Below are 23290 nucleotides of genomic sequence, written 5' to 3'. Positions count from 1 at the left end.
AAAATGGTGGTCTCTGTTTGAGCGAACTCTGTCTTCAAATCATTAAACATTAAAAAGGTTAGACAAAATGGTCAACAAGTTAGACAAGGTAATCACTCCAAACGTATGTAAGATAGAAGAAACAAACTTTCATCAACATAAACTGCACGCCCAGATTAAGAAAAAAATCGCTTCATGCCACAATGAAACTTTAAGCCCTGCATCTTCCTTCATGATCTCTCAACAAAAAAGTCACTCTAAACTTTAGCAGCCACGATATATGTTTCCTGTGCTGCCTGATCGATTTTTGTATAAAGACCTATAAGACAAATAATTACTGATCGCATAGTAAACCAAATGTATCATATGGTCTCGAGAGAATCGACCTGAGTCTATGTCTGACATAGGATTCAATGATTGTTTATTTTCCGTTTATGGATAAGTCCATTATCACGTGTGATTTCTACACAAAAGCGAATGGCATTCACACTACAGCAGAGTCATTATACATCTAGATTGATTTTCTTTCATTTAATCAACGAGAAAAAAATATTTTTTAATTTTTAGATATAAACGATAAGTGTTTTTATAAATCCACTGAACACTGGAAAATGATATAGTAAGACCAGTATGATACAAGCGAACCACCTTTTTAAAAAGTGTTGCTTGTGCCATTCTACATAGGGTATTTATATGTACTATGGGTGTAATATATACACATATCATATGTACAACACCAAACTGACGACGCCAACAAGAAAACAATAGACAGAATTTGAGCATGCTCATTTTACGATGAAACATTATGTGCTAACTAAATAGCTAAATATAAAAATATAATAACGATCAAATAAATTTTTACTGAACTGATTCATTTTAACCATTCACAAACATCCATCTGCTAGCAAGAAAATTAGTTATGATATGAACTTACCAGTGAGACTTTAAAATTGTATTCAGGCAAAAAATTTACAAAAATTTTTAAAGTATGTTCTAACAAATGTCGGCAGCCTATTTCCTAACCAACCAGTTAATGATAACCATTGTATATTTGTACACACGTAAAAAAGGAATGCCTTTTATATGTGGGTACAAATCTACAATGGTTATCATTGAAAAATTTGTTAGTGTTTCGGATAGGAAAATTATATTATTTTCTAATTACTTTGGTTTAAAAGATAAATTCTATATTTTATTTCAAAGTATTTTTTAAATTGCAGAATTGCATAATTTTATGAAGAGGAACATACATGTCGTGTAGGATATTGTATGATTATGTGTTGTCTACAGATACTTTACAGATGATGTAAATCATAAATATGTATATACTTATAAGAGACAAATTGTACTTGTTTTCAGAAAACAAAATGAAATCATTCGATTAGAATAATTTATTATTTTTTTCTGTTAATACAGTCTACACGAAGAATACAATCATATGCCCTGTTCTATAAATTGTTTCAGCTCAACTGCACGAGTCTAACACGTGCTTTACAAACAACCAACAAGTCACAGGTTTCTTCTGTTATAGCATACAGAAGAAAACAAATGAGAAAAACAAAACCAAGTATAGAAAAGATATTCCAGACAATAGCTGGCAAGTCACAAAATTACCGCAAACAATAAGAAACTTCAACAGTTTATGTTCACAAAGCAGAACACCAATGTAATGTAAATAAATGGCTTATAATCATATCCAATGTCTCACCTTAAATGTTTTTTTTTTATCATTTATATGTTTTTTACTTCATAGACACCAACAGTAAGTTGCTTTAATTTCTTGAAATTTCAGACTGAAAATGAGTACAAACAAATGGTAAAAAGGAAACGCAAATTTTTGTGGTCCTAACATCCATGTATAGAATATATTTGAAGGTTAATTCGATTTCGATTCCACATCCGAAAATGTTAGGTTGAAGTTATAACCAGTTAATCAATTGGTCATCTTCGTATTGCCTTAACTTCAATCTAATTATCATGCATATCAAAAATTGTACCTATATCAAATTCAACCATTTTTGCCTAATATATTCTCAATAACAATTTTTAAAATGGAAAATACGTTAATCAAATGCACTATGATATGTTAATGAAATATTGAAGCTGAAATTAAACAAACTTTTCACGAATTATCTATAAACTCCTAATTTGTTAAGTCTTGTCTAAAAATATAAGCTAGTAGGCTATTTGATTAACAATAACAATTTCAATAAGTTTCAAACAGAAATACAAAGTGTTTAGCTTAAATATTTAAGATTTTCGAAAACTGTATAACAATTGTGTACACAACAGAAACTATATACTAAACTAATTTATAACTAGATAGGTGATATCGAGAAACACGAACAATGTTTATCGATGTAGTTAGCCTGGGCGAGCAATTTGAGCAGTAATATGTCAGAAATTAAAGGTTGTAAGTGATTTTTCGTTTGCAGAAATATATGGTGAAAAGTCCAGATAAAAAAAGAAAAGTGTAATAAAGAAATTAAATTAAACGAAACTAAAGTATAAAGTAAGAAGTAAAATCAATAATAAAATTAAATTAGTTGGCATTTAAGCGAGAAAAGATTAGAGTCGCTCGTTAAAAGCATCTACGTTTGAGATTTTGTCCAGTATGTACTGAGAGAACTGTGTCTCAAACATCACATCGGTGAGTTGCTAGCCACGGCTAAAAAACATATATAGTATTTGAAATAGTTACAAAAAAGTTGAGAATTTGCGATGGGAGTTGAGGAAAAAGTTGAGCGTAACTGCTGCATAATTGACTTTTCTTTAATAAAATTAAACTGTATGTATATTAATATAGTTGAATGCTAATAAGAAGAATCATCAATATAAATTTTTGACATATTTTTCTTGTTTTCATGTTCTATTTATAAAAATTATTTAGGAATAGGCTACTGTAAATGATGATGACGACGATGGAAAAATTTGTAATTTATTGAAAATAATTTGTACATAAAATATTTTAGTTTATTTTGTACGAAGAAGATAATTTTTATTCAAAATTTAATATTGTAATAAAAAGAAATATGCATTTACTATAAAAATCTATTTACAGTACAACCTGTCAAACCGGCTCATGAATAAAACGGAAAAAATTCTTCTGAACAGAGCGATTCTGTGTTAAAAAATCTGTTTAAAACAAAACTTGCGAAACCGGAAAAAATATTCAGTACCGTCCGATTCCAGCTTACACAGGTTTTCCTGTGTTGGCTTTTGTATAGTAAATATATTTATTTTAAACTGGGTATTATCGAATTATTTTAACATTTTCAGCGGAATGTTTTTTAGAAGTTTCTTATAAAGTATTTTCTCACATATTAAAATTGTTCTTCCATTAACGGTTTATTAAAATTATTAACTGAAACATAATTAATGAAAAGTAAACGTTATACGAAAATTAAAATTAAATTTTTTTCGGTGTTTAAGCACTATAAAGTGCAATTAATCGAACGCTAGGCATCCTTTCATGTTTTAATTGTTTATTTAGTTGATACGTGTTGTTTACGCGTTTCGGGTCTGATGTTGCCTCTTTTCAGTCAACTAATTTTTTAAAAATGTACATAATTACTACACGACACAATTTTTGAAAATTAGTTGACTGAAGATGGACAACATAAGGCCCGAAACGTGTAAACAACAGGTATCAACTAAATAAACAATTAAAGCATGAAAGCGTTCGATTTATTGCACTTTATAGTGCTTAAACAACATAAATCCATAACGACCGGTTTCTGATTGGCAATAAAATTAAATTATAAACTTGTGTAATAAAGAAATGAAGCACCATAAATCCAAGTTCTAAGAAATTTTTTTTAACTCGGATAACTTTTTCAGTATTCAACCGAAATTCACTAATCTCTGCAACGATATGAAGCAAATGTCTGTTTTTACTAGGGTTTCTCATTTCCGGGTTTTTTGCTTGTCCCGGGATTCCGGGATAAAAGTGAACTGTTTCCTGGGATCCCCGGAACAAAATTAATTATTTCTAAGTTATACAAAATATCATGAAATCAAATGATATAATTATTTTTCGTTTTTTAAAGTAATTTAATACGTTCTGTAACCTCCAAAATCATATTAGTCACTTGCCGTTGAATTACGTAGAAATTTTCACAAATAGAAAAAAAAATTATTAAAGTTTGCTGGAAAATGCATACAACAACAACAACAATGCCTTTGAATTGAATTAAAAATTTAAAAAAAAATGAACTTAGATCAAACTTCTAACTTAGGAGGTAATTTTTGTTTTTTTAAAGTAAAATATAATACAAAATATTGTAAATTTTTATAAGATTTTAAAATGCAAAGATGGTCGATACTCCGATAACTCATTCTAATTCTTATTTTAGTAATGAAAAGTCTTGCTACCGAGAATGCCTTTTCCGATTCAATTGATGTGATTGAAATCGTGTTTAATGCATTTAAGAGAAGACAAATATTATGTGTTTTTCTCCTGTATCCTGAAAGATTTTTAGTTCGTTTTAGAGATTGTAGTACTTCTTTTGTTCTCTATTATCCTTTTTTTGGTCTACCTCGACTGCTTTAATAGAAACATCACAGCCCAATAATTCGGCAGTTCGTTTGTCTTTAATAATCAGGTTATGAAGAGGAACTTCATACTTGCAGACTTCGTACTCGTTTGTATCCTTGCCCAATTTGCACAACTTGGCATTACGTAGTTATTGAAACTACTGGGGATGGTTAAAAATTAAGACAGCGCAGGCACAATTATTCCAGATATTACAGGTTTTGACAAGTAACGGATTTTCAGAGTTGTGCCACAAATAAGCTACGTATTGATTATTGACCATTTGTGACATACCATAACGAGCAAAAATTTGAAAAACTAATAAGTAGGTTTAAAATTGATAAATACAAATGTATTCTGACAGTTTATGAGTTAATTATACTTTTTATTTGCAAAATTTCCTAAACCTTAACATAAAATAAGAAATTTGCAAGATTTCCCAGGATAAGAAACATTTTCCGGGATATTTTCTGGGTTAAAAAAACAACCGGGATCCCGTTTGAGAAACCCTAGTGTTTACATTCAAAACAACAGCACCCAAAAATGTCAAAATACCTTTTTGTTATTAAGCGTCAAATATTAAGCGTGTTTTGATTATATTCTATCTGAGAGTTAATTATATTTTCCAAGAAGATACTTTATACACATGTCAGCGTTCTACTAAAAATTCTGACACTTAAATCATCAAAATCTTACGTGTGATTTTTTAAACTCAGAAAAGAAAGTGCGAACTTTATTCCAGTAGTCAGGGATTTGCCCAGGCAATTATAACTAAATAATTTTTATAATTTGTTCTAATCTCACTTTTTATCTATATTTGATGTTGCTTCATCCATGACCAGGATTTTATTCTGGCGAAGAATCGTTCTGGCAAGACAAATTAACTGTCTTTCTCCTACGCTGAAATTTCGTCCTCCTTCTGATAAATGTGTATCCAATCCTCCAGGCAACGTACTGATAACTTCTTTTAATTGCACCTTTAGTGGAGTCGTTTTAAAATAAAAAATATAATTATGTTTAGCAGTTAAAAAGAATTAAACAGACATGTAAGAAAGTAGATAAAAACAATGGTTTGTTTCTAACCTCTTCTATAGCTTGCCATAGAATATCATCTGAATATTCGTTGAAAGGATCGATATTTCTTCGAAGTGGACCGGTAAATAACATTGGATCCTGAAAAATACACATGTTATTTTATTCGTTTTAAATTTTTTTATGAAATTGTTTGTATTATGATTACGATAGTGGTAATTAAATATGTAGTAAATAAAAGTGGTAAATACTAAAACTTTCTTATCTTATTAATTCTTTTAAAAGATGCGCGAGGTGTCTACCTTTAGCAAAGTATCAATATTGTATTTAAAACTTATTTTTTAAACATATTTTAAATAAGTTTGAAATTTCAAAAATTTAAACTCATTGCAAGCAAATTAGTCAATTCATATACCAGAATATATTACGTTTCTCCTATATATACGGTATTATTGCTGCATGTACATGGAATTTTATAAACGGTATTACCGCTGCATGTACAGTACATGCAGCAATAATACCGTTTATATAGGAGAAAGGAAAAGGAAATTGAATGTAAGATTGCTGACCTTAAATATAATAGATTAAACTCCGTATTTCATGATCACTGTTTACTAAATGATTGTACTATCGATAAACAAAACGTGGAAATCTTACATAGGGGAAAAAATACATACAACAGAAAATTCAAAAAAAGTTTCGATATCCATAAAACCAAAAATTGTATCAATGAAAATTTAAGTCTCAAAATAAGTGAAAACTGGCTAAACGTTTTATAATTATGTCTTTACATTAAAAAAGTTAAACTAAATAAAATTATATCTAAATTGTGAATAATTGTATTTTACAAAATTATGTAAATTTATGGAAACTCGCATTGCGACTCGATGAGAGCGAGGTTACCCACTGTGTAACGTTAAACGATTCGTTGTATACGACATTTCAAGTCTATCGGCTATTATCCTTTAATTGATGTATCGGAAATAAATGAACCTTTTATAAAATAATTTTTTTTGTAAAATTTTGAAATCCCTTGTAAAGAAATTGTTTCCCAGGTACGTACTCTTAACATTAATGTATTGCAATAGATTTATGTATCAAAAAACTGCCTTACGTGATATGGTTTATGCTTATGTGTTTGTCTATAAATTAAGCACAGGTAAAACCTGCACCGGTAAAATTTTTACTTATGCAAGAAATTTTCAAGCGCTTCGTTGTAGGAAGAATAATTGAGGGAAAATTTTACGGTATGTAATGATCGATGAAAAACTTTTATGAATAATTTTAAGGATCTTACAGCATGTAAAATAAATGAAAATCTATAGAATTTGTAGGAACGCTCCAAAACCTTTACGGATACATAGCATTACGCCGGTCCTACGAATGTGTACGCCTTCTGTGTCAGATAAAAGCTCTATGGTATGTCACGCGAATTATTGATTTAATATACTTTTATGTTAAGTATTATAAGAAAATAAATTTATGTATGAATTTTGATATTTAGTTGAGTGAGGAGGGGCATTGCCCGAAACGTGGTACCATACATGTAACCTATATCAACTAAATAAAATGGAATATTGCCTAGTGTTGAAACAATAATGCACGTTGTGTTTGTGAATTAACAGAATTAAACAACACGGTTTCAGAAAAATAAAATAAAAATTTGTTAATCCTGCAGCGATGGGACAACATCCGTACTGGTTTCTGAAAAATAATGGATAACAAAATGATTTTCTACTTTTGAAATATTTAGTAAGATATGCACGATCCATGTTTTGCAGAAATTTCTATCTGATCATGCTGCTGCATGCTTACGATTTGTTCACAAACGCTCTTTAATCAGTTCAAAGTTCATGTCGAGAAACAAATTCTGATTCGCTAAATATTCGCACAACAATTATTGATTTTATATTTATATAATTTCCAGTACGTTTTTGTAGGTAGAAACGGATTTTTCGCTATAATTGTCATGGTACAAGAAAAACATCCATCATAAATTAATTGTTTGCTAGTTTTATGGCATCGCATAGAATTATGCAACTGTTCTTCAATAGTCGATTTTTCATAAATTTGGAACACACATGAAGAGAAGATACCTTTCTAGCATTTTCAATAAAAAAGTATGCTATGCAAATAGTTTGCATCGGGGTTCTTTTTTTCGTGTATAACATAGGTTAGCGCCACAGATGCCATGCAACATAGTGAATTTGAATGAATTGCAGTGAACTTCAAGCTTTACACCTACAGTAATTAGATTGATACGTCAAATTATCAATGTCAAATGCGTATGTCTTTTCAATTATACTATTTATTATATTTTTTGAGCTTCCTTTTTGTATGGATCAATTTCAATTCTATTCCATTGTGCGAATACGTTTATTTTCGACAGTGCGATTTTCTTGCTAAGATGATGAGTTGAGTTGTTGCTACCATAACCTGCAAAAACTTTTGCCGTTTCAACATCACTTGTAAAATATATCATTACATTTTGTATTTTATCTTACTTGGAAAGATTCAATTTTAATATCAAAATTCAAAAAAATAACATTTTTAGAAAAATATATTAAAAATTGTTAAATAAAAAGTATTTTCATCAAATTAATTCTTATATATTCGTACTTGAGGAATGATGGATATTTTACTACGTAGATCCCGAAGACCAATATCTTTGGTATCAATTCCGTCGATGGTTATTGTTCCCGTGGGCTCTGTCATGCGAAATAACGAAGCAATTATAGAACTTTTTCCTGCTCCTGTTCTCCCAACGATTCCAATCTGCAATTAATAAATATTAGAAATAATTTATGACAGTGATTTTTAGCAACACTTATTGGTTTTCGAGAATATTTTACCTTTTCTCCCGAATGAATACGAAATGTTAAATTCTTCAAAACAGTATTTTTATCCTTGGAGTATTGTAAAGAAATATTATCAAAATGAATTTCTCCTTTTTGTGGCCAATCCGAAGGTGGCCGTTTATCAGGGGAACTTTCGTACGATGCTTCTGATTTTAATTTGCTGTAATTCAGTATACGTTGTACAGAATTCATCTGGAAAATTCACTTCGAATGAAATAATGCATTGAATAAAACTTACTCAAGTAACATCATTTTTTTTAATCAGTTAACAATATATTTTATCCAGAATTAAACGTAATGTGTCGAATTGTATGAGACTAATGATAGAAGTATTTTTATGTGAAGATGCACGATTACAGTAATCGTATTTAATTCTTTCTTCTTTTCATATTATTCTTTATTCATATTAACTCACTCTTACTGTCCTGGTACTGATAAACTCTTAAAATTTACTTGCTTTCCTTAAAAAATGTATGAACTAATTTAAAAATATATAACTTCTTGTAAATAGAAAAAATTTTCATCGTTTTTGATTACTTATATTTAACTAGAAATTTTCTTGCTAACATTATTATGTAGAAGAGAATGTAATTTAGTAAAATATAAAGTAAGAACAAAAAATTTTTACTTAGGACTTTAAATGAGACTGGAAATTTCATTGAATCTCATAATACTAACGAATTATAAAATAATTTTTTACTAAAAATTCAATTTTGTTGAAACGAAAATATTTTACTTTTCTGAAATGTATTAACTTATGTATTTACTCGATGTCTAATAGCATTTTAAAATAAATTACATTTAAATATGGATAAATATGTCAGATTTTTTATATCAGGTTCATTTTCATAAAGTTTGTTGTGTAGGATTAGAAATGTGAACTATATTCTGATAAGTAAATCCTTTCTTTAAGAAGGTTATCTGTTTCTACAAATTTGAAGAGACCTGATAAAAAAATTAATGTATTTTTTATTTATTTATTTTTAGGCAAATTGCTGATGCTAAGTTCAAATATCTGATAAATCCCTTGTCTGATTTCCATGCAGGTAATTTATAACAAATATCATGTTTACTAACAAAATAACCTGTAATTATATAATAAATATAATATTGGCACATATATAATTAAAGATGTTAACTTAGAGATTTGTAGTGGAATACGATTAATGTTTGAAAAATTATACGTTTTGAACAATAAAACATTGCTAGATGAAAAAAACAACTGTTAAACTGAGAATAAAAACTGAAAACACATTGTATTTTTGGAAACATTAAGTTAAACGGAATCGAAGTTACTTTGATATAACTACTTGAAGACAAAACTTATTTGATTGTTTTGGCCAAAACCGTTTTTGTCGCGACAATTTACTGCAGTTTTCAATGCTAAAAACAAATATAATCAGTACAAATCTGTTGATGAACAACCAAGTGACATAGTTTTTGCTACATCGAAAAACATTCGGTAGTCATAATATCCTACAATCCAATTTACATTTATACAACTAACTAAAATTGACGCAATACTCGTATACAGGGTGGGCCAGCGAAAACGAAACGGCAGAGTGTTCGTGTTCGTCGAAGCAAAGCGCTCGGACAGGTCGATTTTACTCTCGAGGGGACATCTTTTGCAATAAAGTTTTTGCGATTCTGAATACAACAAACAACAATAAATTTTAAAAACTCATTTATTTTGTATTAACTAAACAAGCATTTATTTCGAAAAAAATGTTTGTTTAGTTAATATTCAGAATCGCAAAAACTTTATTGCAAAAGATGTCCCCTCGAGAGTAAAATCGACCTGTCCGAGCACTTTGCTTGGACGAACACGAACACTCTGCCGTTTCGTTTTCGCTGGCCCACCCTGTATAATCAAAATAGCAGTTACAATTGCAAAATAGTTACATTCCAGAAAAAAACAGGATAATATAATCCTGAATTTCTAAATTATATGTACTGTTGACAAAAAGGTTAACATTGAATACACTATCGGGTTAGTTGAACATGTATTACCTGAAAATCCATTTCAGACGAAAATCTAATAGTGCTTTGAAAAAACAAAACAAATAATATTGTATAACTCAAAACAAGTCCGATTTGGCTTCCTGCTCCATCTAAAGTTGCAATTATAAATTCAAAATTACATATATTATACACTATACACAGCTAAATCTATTTACTCACCTGGATGAATTGATATACTGAAAATAATAACAGTAATAAGTAAATTTGTGTAACAAACAATGGCACCATATATAGAGAGGCATCGATTTAATGCAATATAAATGATCCACGTTGCAGTATGTTTATCTTGATATTCATTAAAGGTGGAAATAAATTTATTTTCAGCTTTAAATGCTCTAATTGTTGTCAATCCATAAAAAGATACACTGAGATGAGAAAATACCGGACTTCTTGCTGTTAAAAAAAATTCAATTATATGAGCGTAAATTTATTAACTATAATAACTGTTTGCGTATTGTATTTAAGAAAGCAAATGAAAAGCAATTTTCATTTAAAATGATAATATATGTTCCAAAAGCTGCAGATTAAAATTGCATGTTAACATAACACAAACAGAACATTGTAGACTTTACGCAAAAATCGTAATTAAACAACATACGATATATTCCTAAACTTTTTGATACTGAACATACAACAAAGTGCTAAGGACTCTTTTAAATTGCTTTTAAATTTTTTGCAGAGGAAATGTTCAATAAATTATGTGTATGCTTTTTGTGTGAACATGCCGCACAGCAATTGCTTATAATTTAAACTTTTATTATAAGTTCTATCAATAAAAAGTACGTTTACGACCAAAGCATTTTGAAGATTCTGAAGAGTTTTGTTCGAGTTAGACTAAATGCAGTTTGTTTTACACTTTATCCTGCACACTATAAAATAATAATTTACGTGACGAATTTCTTCGTTGTCAAAGATGTCAACAACAAATACATTTCAATCTGCTCCAGAATTGTTGTTTAATAAAAAATATGCACACGTAGCAACTAAGAAAAATCTCACGTGATGTTCGAAAACTGCTTGTCTGCTTCTTCCTGCAGTAATAAAATTCTTTTCGAAAACGTGGTACTAAGAACAGCATTAACAAACTAATGTTGTGGAGCAACGTCTTCTACAAGTATTGGGGTATTTTCTCTTAAAACAAACAATTTGAGAATAATAGTGTTGTGTTTCGTTTTCTGAACAGCATTAAGTGAAAGTTTAAAACTTCTAAATTGTAGATGACTCGTGGCATATTTGCGATTTGGCAATATCTATTAGATATCAAACTGAACAAATTTGCGGAGAATGTGTATTAAGCAAATTGAAATATGCGTAAAGTTAAGCAGTAAAAATTTTCTACATTTTTCGAAAAATTCCGGTTTAGACACTTACGGTTAAAAAGTCATTGGAGCCGATTGTGCCGTACGCAAATAATAATAAAATAAGTAAATAATTAAGTTAATAAAATAAGTAACTATACAAACATATTTGCTTTGGTGTTACAATTTTTACACAAATTTCTGTCATGTAATGAACACTTTAAAAGCTCCTGAACAGATTTTAATGATTTTCTTTTTTTTTCAGACGGATCACGCAATGTATTTGGAACTTTACAATAAAAACATTGTGCATATCACAATTGAAGGATAGAAAAATGTAAAAATTTCAAATACTGTATAAAGAAACTGAAGCTGTCATATACTGATATTTATGTTACAATAATAATTTTTAAATTAAATTTTATTTTAAAATTTTACGTGTCACAAGTTAATTTTTTGAAATTGTGAGATTAAAAACGGAAAGTGTGTGTAATTCTCCTAGAAAGTGTAACAGTTAGTCATACTTATTACTCTTAATAGTTTAGAAAGAAAAAACGTATAATACACAGACTTAAATATTTTAAATTATGTTTTATTTATTATAATTAACTCACTCTAAAATAAACACACATTCGTTCTTCAAGAATTAATTTCAAAACTTTCTTCTTATCTCTCATTTTATCGCAGAATATTTCGAACGAACAAGAAAAATGAACTTAGTTGTATCTGCGTTGAGTTTTTAGAAATTAGACGAAATTACTCAAATTCTAACAAAGAAATACATCAGAAACTTTGGGGAAACGCCTCTAATTCTTTATAACTTATTTTAAAGTTGCATTACCACTTTCTGTTTGATTCGATGCTAATCAATGTTTCATGCCTAGACAAGAATTATCTAATGAATAATCTGGAAATTTATAATAATATACTTAGGCCTATATTAAGTTACACTTTAAAAGATTGAATTAAGTAAGTAAATGGACTATAATTTACTCTTTTGTCGATATTTTGGTTAACTGACAAACTGACAGTTCTGATAGACATTTGTAAATAAGAAAGACTTTCTTTGTCTTTCTTTATCCTCGCCTTTTTCCATGTTTACATGGGGGCTGCGTTTCTTTCTCTAATACGTTTCTTTCATTTTTCTCTATTAAAGGCTTCTTCTCTCTTAGGTCTACTTTAGTTCAAGTCTTCATCCATTTTATCTTTCAAACGCATCTTTGGTCTTCCTCTTTTCCTCTTTCCTTTTATTCTCTTTCCTCTATCAGTTTTTCGATTTTCTTTCCAACATAATTGTCGCTTCTTAGCTCTACGTGGCCAAACCACAACTTACATCTTTGCGTCTTTTTGCTCAAGGGGCTCATCTTAAGAGAACCTCTAATAAAATCATTCCTTATTCTGTCCTTCCTTGACACTCCACACATCCATCTCAACGTTCTTATCTCCGCCACCGCCATCTTTTTTTTTCTTGGGATCTTGTTATTGCGCATGTCTCCGCTCTATATAACATTGCGGGACTAACAACTGATTTATACGATTTTCCTTTTATATTTCAACTAATTTTCTTATCGCATAACATACCGCTCAGCTTCCTCCAGTTCATCCATCCGCATTGAATTCTATCTGCACCTCCGAGTTCAATCATTCTCCCATCTCGACAAATGTCCCAAAATATTTAAAACTCGGAACCAAAGGAAGCGGTACATGTTGGATTTTAATACTACATTCGTTTCTATCAATCAAAGTCATATAAGCTGTTTTAGTTCTGCTAGTCTTAATGTCACTTTCTTCCAAAACTTTTCTCCAATCTTACAGTTTCTTCTTAGCCTTGGTTTGGGAAAGTTCACATAGTATAATATCATTTACAAACAGCATACTGCACAGAGCCTCACACTTCACGTCACCCAGCAACATGTCTATTATCAGGTCAAACAAATAAGGGCTAATAGCCGATCCCTGATGTAAATTAACATTAACGAAGAACCCTTCTGTAGTGCCCACACTACTAATAACTTGGGTCTCTGCTCCCTCATACATTTCCTTGACAAGCCTAACATTTTTCTGAAACATTCTTTTCCCTCAAACATCTCCATATCTCTTGCCTTGGTACCATATTATGCGCCTGTTCTAGATCTATGAACACCATGTGCAAATCTTCTTGTATGTCCCTGTGCCTTTCCATCATCTGTTTTAGAGCAAAGATAGCATCAGTCGTACTCCTTTCCATCATAAAGTCAAACTGTTCCTCTTTAATCTCAGATTTTTGCCTAATCCTTCTTTCTACAATTTTCTCCCAAATCTTCATAGTATAAGACAATAACTTTATACCTCTGTAATTTCCGCAATTCTGTACATCCCCTTTACTTTTAAAGATCGGCACCAGAATGTTCTTCCTCCATTCATCTGGAATCTTCTCCTGCTGCCAGAGTTTCTATATAAGATTATACCAATTTCCTCCTTACCGAAACCTCTCTAAGCTTCAACCGGAATTTGATCAGTGCCTACTGCTATCCCCATCTTCATTTTCCTAAGCACACTTTCCACTTCTCTGGTAATATCTTGCACTACTCCTTCATTTACCTCTCCATTCTTGTATAAGGTTCAGGGTTTTCTGCATTCAATAAATTTCTAAAATATTTATTCTATCTTTAATAGTAATATAATAAACGTAATTACAACTTTGAACAAAGATAAACTTTGTTTCAGTCCTTCTTTTTATTGTTTACATCATCCGCAGTTCATAAAATCACAAAACTCATGGAGACGACCTTTCCTTTTAGGTTACTGCCTCCGTAGTAAAAAATATAAATGTTAAATTCATTTTTAATTTTATTTGAAATGTATTATTGTGATTGTGGCTAGGACACAAGATGACGCATTTATCACACTTTACATTTTTTACTACGGAGGCAGCAGCGTAAAAGGAAAGGTCGTCTCCGTGAGATTTGTGATTTTATGAACTGCGGATGGTGTAAACAACGGAAAGAAGGACTGAAGCAAACTTTATCTTTGTTAAAAGTTGTAATTATATTTACTATATTATTATTAAACATGAACTACCGTTGGTTATGTTAAATTCATTTTTAATTTTATTTAAAATTCTTTCCATTTTTTTCTTGACCCGTTGGTAATCTTGTAAGACCACTGCTTTATCATCTTTAATCAGTTTTATAGAGGTAAAATCTTTTGATGCCTTATCTCTTGCTTTGGCAATTCTCATCAACGACCTTTCACCATTTTTCCTTCGGAAACTTTATAAGCATCTTCTAAAGCCTTTGATTTCGGAATAGCCACCGCCTTTTTAGTTATTGTATTTGCCAAATGGTAAGTTTTTTTATCTTCCATCCTTTCCACCAAATCTCGCCTTTTCTTTGCCTCTTTCTGTTGTTTAACTACAGCTTGTACTTCAGCATTCCACCACCAAAGTTCCTTTGCTTCTGGCGATCTCTTCCGTGAAGTTTTTTCCAACACCTCTTCTCCAACTTTTAAAATGCAATTACTATTCAGCAACAGAATATTTGCACTTCATCCGGGAACTGAATTACTTTTAACACTTTTACCTTAAACTCTTTCCTTAATTTTTCATCTTTCAATTTCCATCAATTTGATCCTTTGTTCAGCCTGGCTAACACAATTCTTAAAATGACCCATAAGAAAGTCACAATCCAGCAGAAGGTTTCTATGTTGTGCAGCAACACATTTTCATTTAACACCTTACTCACGTCTTTCAGATGGCTCCTGCGACACAAGAAGAAACCAATCGGGCTGGATCTACCTCCACTCATGTATATAACCAGTTGGTTCGCTTTCTTCTCAAAGTAGGTGTTAACTGGCGCAAGGTCAAAAGCCACAGCAGGATCGTTTAATCTTTCTTCCTCTCTATTTCTTTCTCCCACACTCCACCTCCCAAGAACGCTTCTTTCCGCATTCTTCTTCCCAACATGACCATTTAAGTTTCCCCACAGATTGATCTCTTATTCATAGGAACACACATTATAACTTAGTGAAGATCTGTCCAAAAGTTTGTCGTTTCTTCTTTTCCACTACTTGGCTGATAAGCAAACACACACACAATTGTAATGAAAATTCCTCCAACGTCCATTATAACGCTTATAATTCTATAACACCTTCGTTTAACCTCACAAACGCTGTCTTTTAGAACTTTATCAATTACGATACCAACTCTATTCCTTTTTCCCTTATTCGCTCCACTCACAAACATCTTGTACCCTTCCCCAAGTTCTTTAGCTTTATTTGCTTTCCATCTTGTCTTTTTCAGTCACAAAACGTTCATTCTTCTTCTTTGCATAAGGTCCACCAACTCTATACTCTTTCCATTCAGTGTTCCGATGTTTAACGTACGTATTCTTATACTTTTCTTCTTTTTCTTTTCATTTTTGGACTGACTTCTTTATCCGAAACCGTTCTTGGTTCGGTAGCCCCAGCATATTTGACATAGTTTTCGGGCGACATGACTGCGCATTGCTTTGGGGGGACGTCCTAACACAGTTATAACTTACATCCATATAGTTTTGGCGTATGTTTTACGGCCAGATGCCCTTCCACCCTAGTTGTTCTAACACTAAACATTGATGTATATATTGACGTCGTTGTAATATTCATTCAGAGAATAGACTTTTTTATTTACATAAGAATTTAAATTTGACAAACTCTGATTTTAAACTTACTAAAGTAAAGTTTTCTAATAAGTAAAAGCTTTTCTATAATGGTGGATACGTTACATCTTTTTACAGCTATTTTTACGGTTTTAATGTTTTGTTCTCGAAGTCAGCATCTTTGAATGTGGTTTACCGAATTTTCTTAATCTCTTCTCACAGATTTTCAAGTATGAAAAGTTTCTAATGCGTTTCTAAGTCAACAGTAATGAATGCAAAACTCTTTTGTCATATGTTACTCAGTTTGTTATTTTAGCTGTTTGTAATAGGAAAAACTAAAGGCCGATAGGCCAATATGATTTGTAAACAGTGTAGTAAAAATTGAATTAGATTGTCTTACATAACAGAGAATTTCTGCATAATTGCTTTCTATAATAAATGATTTTATTGTTAAAATTAAGTGCATTCGAACTGTATAGTACATTTGCAAAACGTAAAGCAATGAGTTGTGAAAAAGTTTTATGCTATTCAGTTAAATAGAATAAACTACTAAGAATTCTATACACTTACATTTTCCTTCCATAAGTTTTATGCTTTTCAGCACACGGCTGTGAACCGTCCACATAGCGTACATTAAGATTGAAATCACAAATGTCAATATGAGAACATAAGGACAGAGGATTGCTTGAAGAACACACATGCCAGCGAATAGAAATAATCTCTGAAATATAAGAATATAAGTTGCCAATAAATATAAACTTATCTGTCATTTTAGTATAGTATGAATTATTTAAATTATTGCTATTCATATGTAAATCAATATTATATTAAACGATATAGTAATGATCCCTTTTAGCATTTGAATGAAAATCCATCACAACACGCATTATTCAAATATTACAGGTAACAAAAGTTTCTTACCAACAATTATTTACAATACAATATTAATGCACTTATTATGTGAAAGATCGAACTCGATGAAATATTCGACAGAAAATTCATTTTTTATCTTGTTTTTCTTACTTAAATCTTTTAAATCTAAAAGAGAAAAAATCTTTCTAGTTTATTACCGGATAATGAGTGCGTTTCTCTCATACGGAGTTATTTCGTTTCCCAGGGAACTCAGAATATGTAGGGGAAACTAAAACAAAAACTTACCTATTAATGAAAAGAGACAACGTGACTTGGAAATATAAAAGGAAGAACTCAAGGAACCGAGGTCGCCGAGGATCTGGGAGAGTATCCCTTAGTGGCGTCCACAAAGATTTATCGTCGTCGCCCTGTCGCCGCCCGTTTCTCCCCGAATGTTCTGTGTTTCTCCGGGAACACCTCCGAAAAATCCACGGACTTCGATTCCCGCTAGAAATTAATCGCCGTTCAAAGCCAACGAGACATTTCTGAAACCTTCCTAGTGACTGCACCCGGTGACTTCACAACCAATTAGAACAACCATACCAAGCGCTCCAGGTACTTATAACGACCCACGATGTCATGTAAACTCTTCCGTTATATTAAATTAATTATTTTTGTTGTTAACTTAGTAGTTGGGCGAATTACTTCCGTTTCGCTGTCTTTCCTCTTATCGCAGCTCCATCCTGAATCCTCAACCCTTGCACGCGCCGCTCGCGCGACCATTTGTACGCCGTCTAAGCTTCCATGTTACTCGGGACACGATGCTGTCCGTCCTGATGAGGTATCAAGGAGATACCGACCCTCCGGTCACAATTATATAGGCTAATAACTTATTTAACTAATTAACACTAAAACGGGACAACAATCATCGTGACTGTTATTGAGTGTTACTTATTTGCCAAATTCATGAAGTATGTGATAGAAAGCTGAAATATTTTTTACTTTATTTCAATTTGAATGTTTTAAATGACCACCGAATTCTATATTCGAAAAATATGAGGACGTCATGAGATATAAATTTCTTTACTTAATACCAAAGAATGTTTGAACGCTGATCTATTTTATTACTTTATACTTCTTTACTATAATTTTTTTATACTTTGTATCACATGTGTGTATTTAGACTAGTAAATATTAACACTTTTATACTGTAGTTTTATTTGCTTTCTCTGTGTCTTTTATTAGAACAAGTGTTCTCTTCAGTATCAATATAATTATTTGTATAATATACGCAAACTATGATAGATTTGTTATTTTCTGTATACTGAAGATGAAATTGCAAGTATGTTAGCAAATATTTCCAAAGGTGAATCTTAGGGTAAGTACAGATGAGACTTAGACGTGTAATCCAGCGAAATCGATGCTAAACTGGATAGCGATGAGATCGATTGTGATAAATAACATCGGTTGACTTTGCTTAATCGACGACCTCTCACGAACAAATCATCAATCTATCTACAAAGACGTAGAACATATAGTTTAATAATTTTTTGAGTATTCTGCTTATTACTGGTATATGAGATATACATGAAGTATTTTGTTATATAATAATTATAATTAATAATCTATTGATTAATATACTATCATTGCTTATGTTTTAACGTTAAAAACTACTTTTATACATTTAAAGGTACCGTATTCTCTTGTTTGACAGTAACGAGTATATTTCACTGGTGTAGTTTGCAGGTCTTTTATTATAAGAATTGCATATAGTTCCTCGAATTTGAAAAGTATAAGCTTTCGATTTTTCAAATTACTGATGTAATACTGTGCCTACAATTGTAGATATAATATTTCAGAAAGCTACTATTGGTACAAGTATTTCGAGTACATTGTACAGTACTTGAAAATATTATACAAAAGATTATTAATGGCTAGGATAAATACATCAATTGTCAGTGATTAGGATAAAAAGTAGCATACCCTCTACCCTCGCTCTGAATCCAGTCGATTCACACTCACACTCTACTCCGAAGCTCTCAAGAGAGAAATTTAGTCAACTATTTGACTGGTCTCATATTGAAAGGGACCAACAGCAACCTCTATTAGATCTATTGTATAAATATCACTTTGTCTTTGCAACTCACGACTATGATTTGGGATATTGCCAAGTGGTGGAACATGAGATTCCTACGGGAGACGCCAACCCTATCTATCAAGCGCCATATCGAATACCTTATGCACAACGCGAACAAATGAATAAAATTATTGACGAACTGTTAGAAAGTGGAATACTCGCTCATTCCAAATCGCCTTGGTCGGCACCTGCTTTATTGGTTAGAAAGAAAGAACCAAATTCATGGCGTCTAGTGATTGACTATCGGAAGCTAAATAAAATTACCAAAACCGACCCTTATCCCTTGCCTATAGTGCAAGAAGCGCTCAGTCTGATGGGACAAGCCAAATATTTTTCTACTATGGACACAATATCAGGATTCTGGCAATTAGTTTTAAAAGACAAGGAAAAATCAGCATTTTCTACGCCTGACAGCCACTACCAGTGGAACCGTATGGCTATGGGCCTATCCGGAGCCCCAGCGTCGTGGCAACGCACCGCCGACTTCATTCTTCATGGATTGAAAGGGAAAACCTGTCTAGTGTACATGGACGATATCTTAACTTTTAGCTCCGATTTTCAAAGTCATCTAACTCGATTGGAACAAATCTTCCAACGCCTCGCCGAAGCCGGGCTAAAACTAAAACCAAAAACATGCCATTTCCTACAAAGACAAATCAAATTCTTAGGGCACGATGTCTCCGATGAAGGAATAAGACCCGATCCCGATAAAATCAACTGCGTCTTGACCTTTCCCAGACCCACAAACAAACACGACATCAAGTCATTCTTAGGATTAACCGGATACTACCGACGCCATATCGATTTCTATGCAGCTATCGCAAAACCGTTAACCGATATATTAAAAAACGATGTCATCTTCCAGTGGAAGGATGAACAGGAGCGTAGCTTTGAGAGACTTAAAGAAATAATGACGTCCGCTCCACTTTTAAAGTCCCCGGACTTTTCTAAACCCTTCCTCTTAGCTACAGATGCCTCTAACGACGCTCTAGGAGCAGTATTATCCCAGGAAGACGAGAGAGGAGACATGCCTATAGCCTATGCCAGTCGCATACTTCGGAAGGCAGAAAAGAATTACAGCACCACCGAAAAGGAATGCTTAGCAGTTGTCTGGGCCACCAAATATTTTAAACCTTATTTATATGGAAGGAAGTTCACAATTATTACCGATCACCGCCCTTTAAGATGGCTCATTAGTAATAAAGATTCTAGTAACAACTCTCGAATCGCCCGTTGGATTATTTTCTTACAGGAGTTCGATTTTGAAGTCAAACATAAGGCGGGGAATTGCCACAAAAATGCGGATGCACTAAGCCCCATCCCAATCCGACAAATCGGAGAAGCAACAGAATTGGAACCCATTTATTCAAAAACACAAATTCGAGACCTGCAGAGAAAGGATGCACTATGGAATCCTACATACATTACGGAACTACATCTTCGAATGGCTAATGCGCACCGGATAGTACAGGAACACGCCAAACAAGCAGCGAAAGAACGTCAGGCATACCATCAACGTACTCACAAATCACCTACGTATCAGGTAGGGGACCGTGTATTTCTCAACGAGGTCGTTATTTCTCAAGGCTTAAAGAAAAAACTCGCTCCAAGATGGTCAGGCCCTTTCCGTATAATAACGAAATTGAGTCCTGTCACCTTTCTTATCGAAAATATTCAAACCAAGAAACATCTTCAAGTTCACGCCAATCGCTTAAAACCCTGTACGGCAACGCTCGAATTCGAAAGACAGGAGCTGCTTCCTGCTACTCAAACGACTCCCAAATCCTTAGTAGTAGATAGCTCACTTAATATCGATCCATGGGATGAATTTATATTAAACGAAGCCACCCAATACCCCGACGAAACCGCGGAGATAGATGAGGAATCGGAAGAGGAAGAACCGATCGAGGAAAGACAAGTAGAACCTACTCTCCGACCGACTACTCAACCGGAAACGGAAGAGGAACAACCAGAACCCACGCCTCCTTACGCTCTTAGAAGCCGAGGTCCGGTACCCGATCAACCCTGGATAATGCCTCGACCCCAGCGAAATAGTCGGATCCCGCGTCGAACTCCTCGATCTCATTCATCCTCACCTTATGCTCTTAATCATTACTAAAATTTTTGCAAATTCTTGTCTTGACTAAAGTTCGTGACTGGTACTATGTCGTATTTTATATTGTTTATCCTCACTTGAACAGAATTCCGATTTTTGATGATATATCCATTCAAATTCTCTTCCATCAATAGAACATCTTCGAAAGCATCAGTGACATCGTCATAAAGCGGTAGAAACTACTTTGTATTTACTACTAACATAGGTGTTCAATCTTAACTTACAAAACATCAAAACTTAACCGTATATTTACGTTTGCGGTTTTTTTGACCGCGTTATCATAACATTATTTTAACCGCGTTATTACAATAACAAAAGAGAGAGAGAGTCAATATTTTCTTTGTAAATCATACACAACCGGCTATACGCGATATATCCTGTCTTGTATTAAACATATTTAGCCTTGTATAGTATATTAATGCTTTCTCATTAATTGTATTATTTTTTGATTGTAACATTCGTAAAGAGAGAGAGAGTTACCCAGAATTTAAAATCGATCTTGCTCATGAAGATCAAGCACGATTTTGGAAACGCCGGGGTGATGTAAGTGTCGGAACTATGGACCTACGATAAATTTTCCATGACGTCATAGTTGTCGCCTTGTTGTCAATTACTACTACAATTTAACAACTAACTATCAACCGTTTACATAAGAACGTATCCTTTATTTAGTTCCCAAAGGCAGTTCTCATCACCTTCGCCCTAAAGTGCATTAAACAAGAAAACAATACTTCGAAAATTCGGGCAGTTGTCGCTCGGATAGCCGTGGGTGCAGAAGTACTTTTACGTGTGCTACCTCCTGAATTTTGTGCCAAACCAAGGATATCAACGCCATTTAACCCTACGAACGCCGCCAGAATCAACGCCATTAAAACCTATAAACGCCGCCGGAATCAACGCCGCTAGAATCTACGAACGCCTTTCCCAAGGTATTTATCACCACGCGAACTCGTTTGTAGGCTCTCTCTCTCAATCGTGTCGCTAGACCCTTGATAATGTACATGAATCCTCTTCCAATTAAATATACGTTATGTTTTGCTAAAATGGCCTCTGTTATCTCTTGTCCTCCATCCCGAATCCAATCGCCCGAAAAACGCGACCGCTCGCGCGACCGATCGTAGAATCGCCGCGGTTTCCGTGTCAGCCGAGACACAGTGGTGTCAGACCTGACGTGACACCAAAGAGGTGCCGACCCCCCGGTCACAAATGCAAGCTTTATTTGTTGCATTTTACGATGCAGTAACAAAATAGAGGATATGCAATTCATAAATATACCTTAGTAACTGAATATCCCGCATACACGTTTATTTTTTAAAATTATTTTACACAAATTTAAATATATAAAATTATGTAAACTTACTGTCAACGATTGATGAACATTGAAAGGTAAAATGTCATCTACGATATTCACATCTTTGGAAAATCGATTAAGAACTTTTCCTAAAAATATCGGAATAATAGATATTATTTGAATTAAATACTTATGTATAATTTATGTATTCCATTAAAATTATTATCTATAGAACCCTATACCACAAAGCATATCTGTATGATTTACAGTTGTCACCCTGACATTTTCTTGGTTTTTCATACCTGAAGTGTTTGTACAATGTACATAGTTATGTTCATAAAGTAATTAAATAGAGCAACAAAGCTGTAATTATGTAAATAAGCTTATGAAACAAAATGCAGTACAAGATTTCACGTATCTTCCAAATACTGTTTAACAGGATTTCAATAGACATATTTTGAAAAATTCTTTTCCTAAAAATCCAACATCACTTGTATATGACATCTCATTACTGAAAATCGCTTTCTTTCTTATTCTGAATTTTGGTTGCATTTT

The 23290-nt window shown here is 32.5% G+C and overlaps 1 protein-coding gene across 1 annotated transcript in view; it reads right to left on the bottom strand.

Annotated features, from left to right (window-relative positions):
* LOC136980079 (ATP-binding cassette sub-family C member 4-like) overlaps nucleotides 1-23290 on the bottom strand; it is a 75997-nt gene that overhangs the window by 2416 nt on the left and 50291 nt on the right. The window contains exons 11-18 of the mRNA XM_067276121.1: nucleotides 22805-22884; nucleotides 16910-17060; nucleotides 10585-10818; nucleotides 10414-10514; nucleotides 8398-8595; nucleotides 8165-8320; nucleotides 5597-5686; nucleotides 5318-5490 (exon numbers count right to left, since the gene is read on the bottom strand). Of these exons, the coding sequence (XP_067132222.1) occupies nucleotides 5318-5490; nucleotides 5597-5686; nucleotides 8165-8320; nucleotides 8398-8595; nucleotides 10414-10514; nucleotides 10585-10818; nucleotides 16910-17060; nucleotides 22805-22884 (1183 nt within the window). The remainder of the gene's footprint in view (nucleotides 1-5317; nucleotides 5491-5596; nucleotides 5687-8164; nucleotides 8321-8397; nucleotides 8596-10413; nucleotides 10515-10584; nucleotides 10819-16909; nucleotides 17061-22804; nucleotides 22885-23290) is intronic.

The sequence above is a fragment of the Centruroides vittatus genome, unplaced genomic scaffold (assembly GCF_030686945.1).
Source record: "Centruroides vittatus isolate TY-2023 unplaced genomic scaffold, ASM3068694v2 contig_667, whole genome shotgun sequence".
NCBI classification, from domain to species: Eukaryota; Metazoa; Arthropoda; class Arachnida; order Scorpiones; family Buthidae; genus Centruroides; species Centruroides vittatus.
This window is presented reverse-complemented; position numbering and strand designations above follow the sequence as displayed.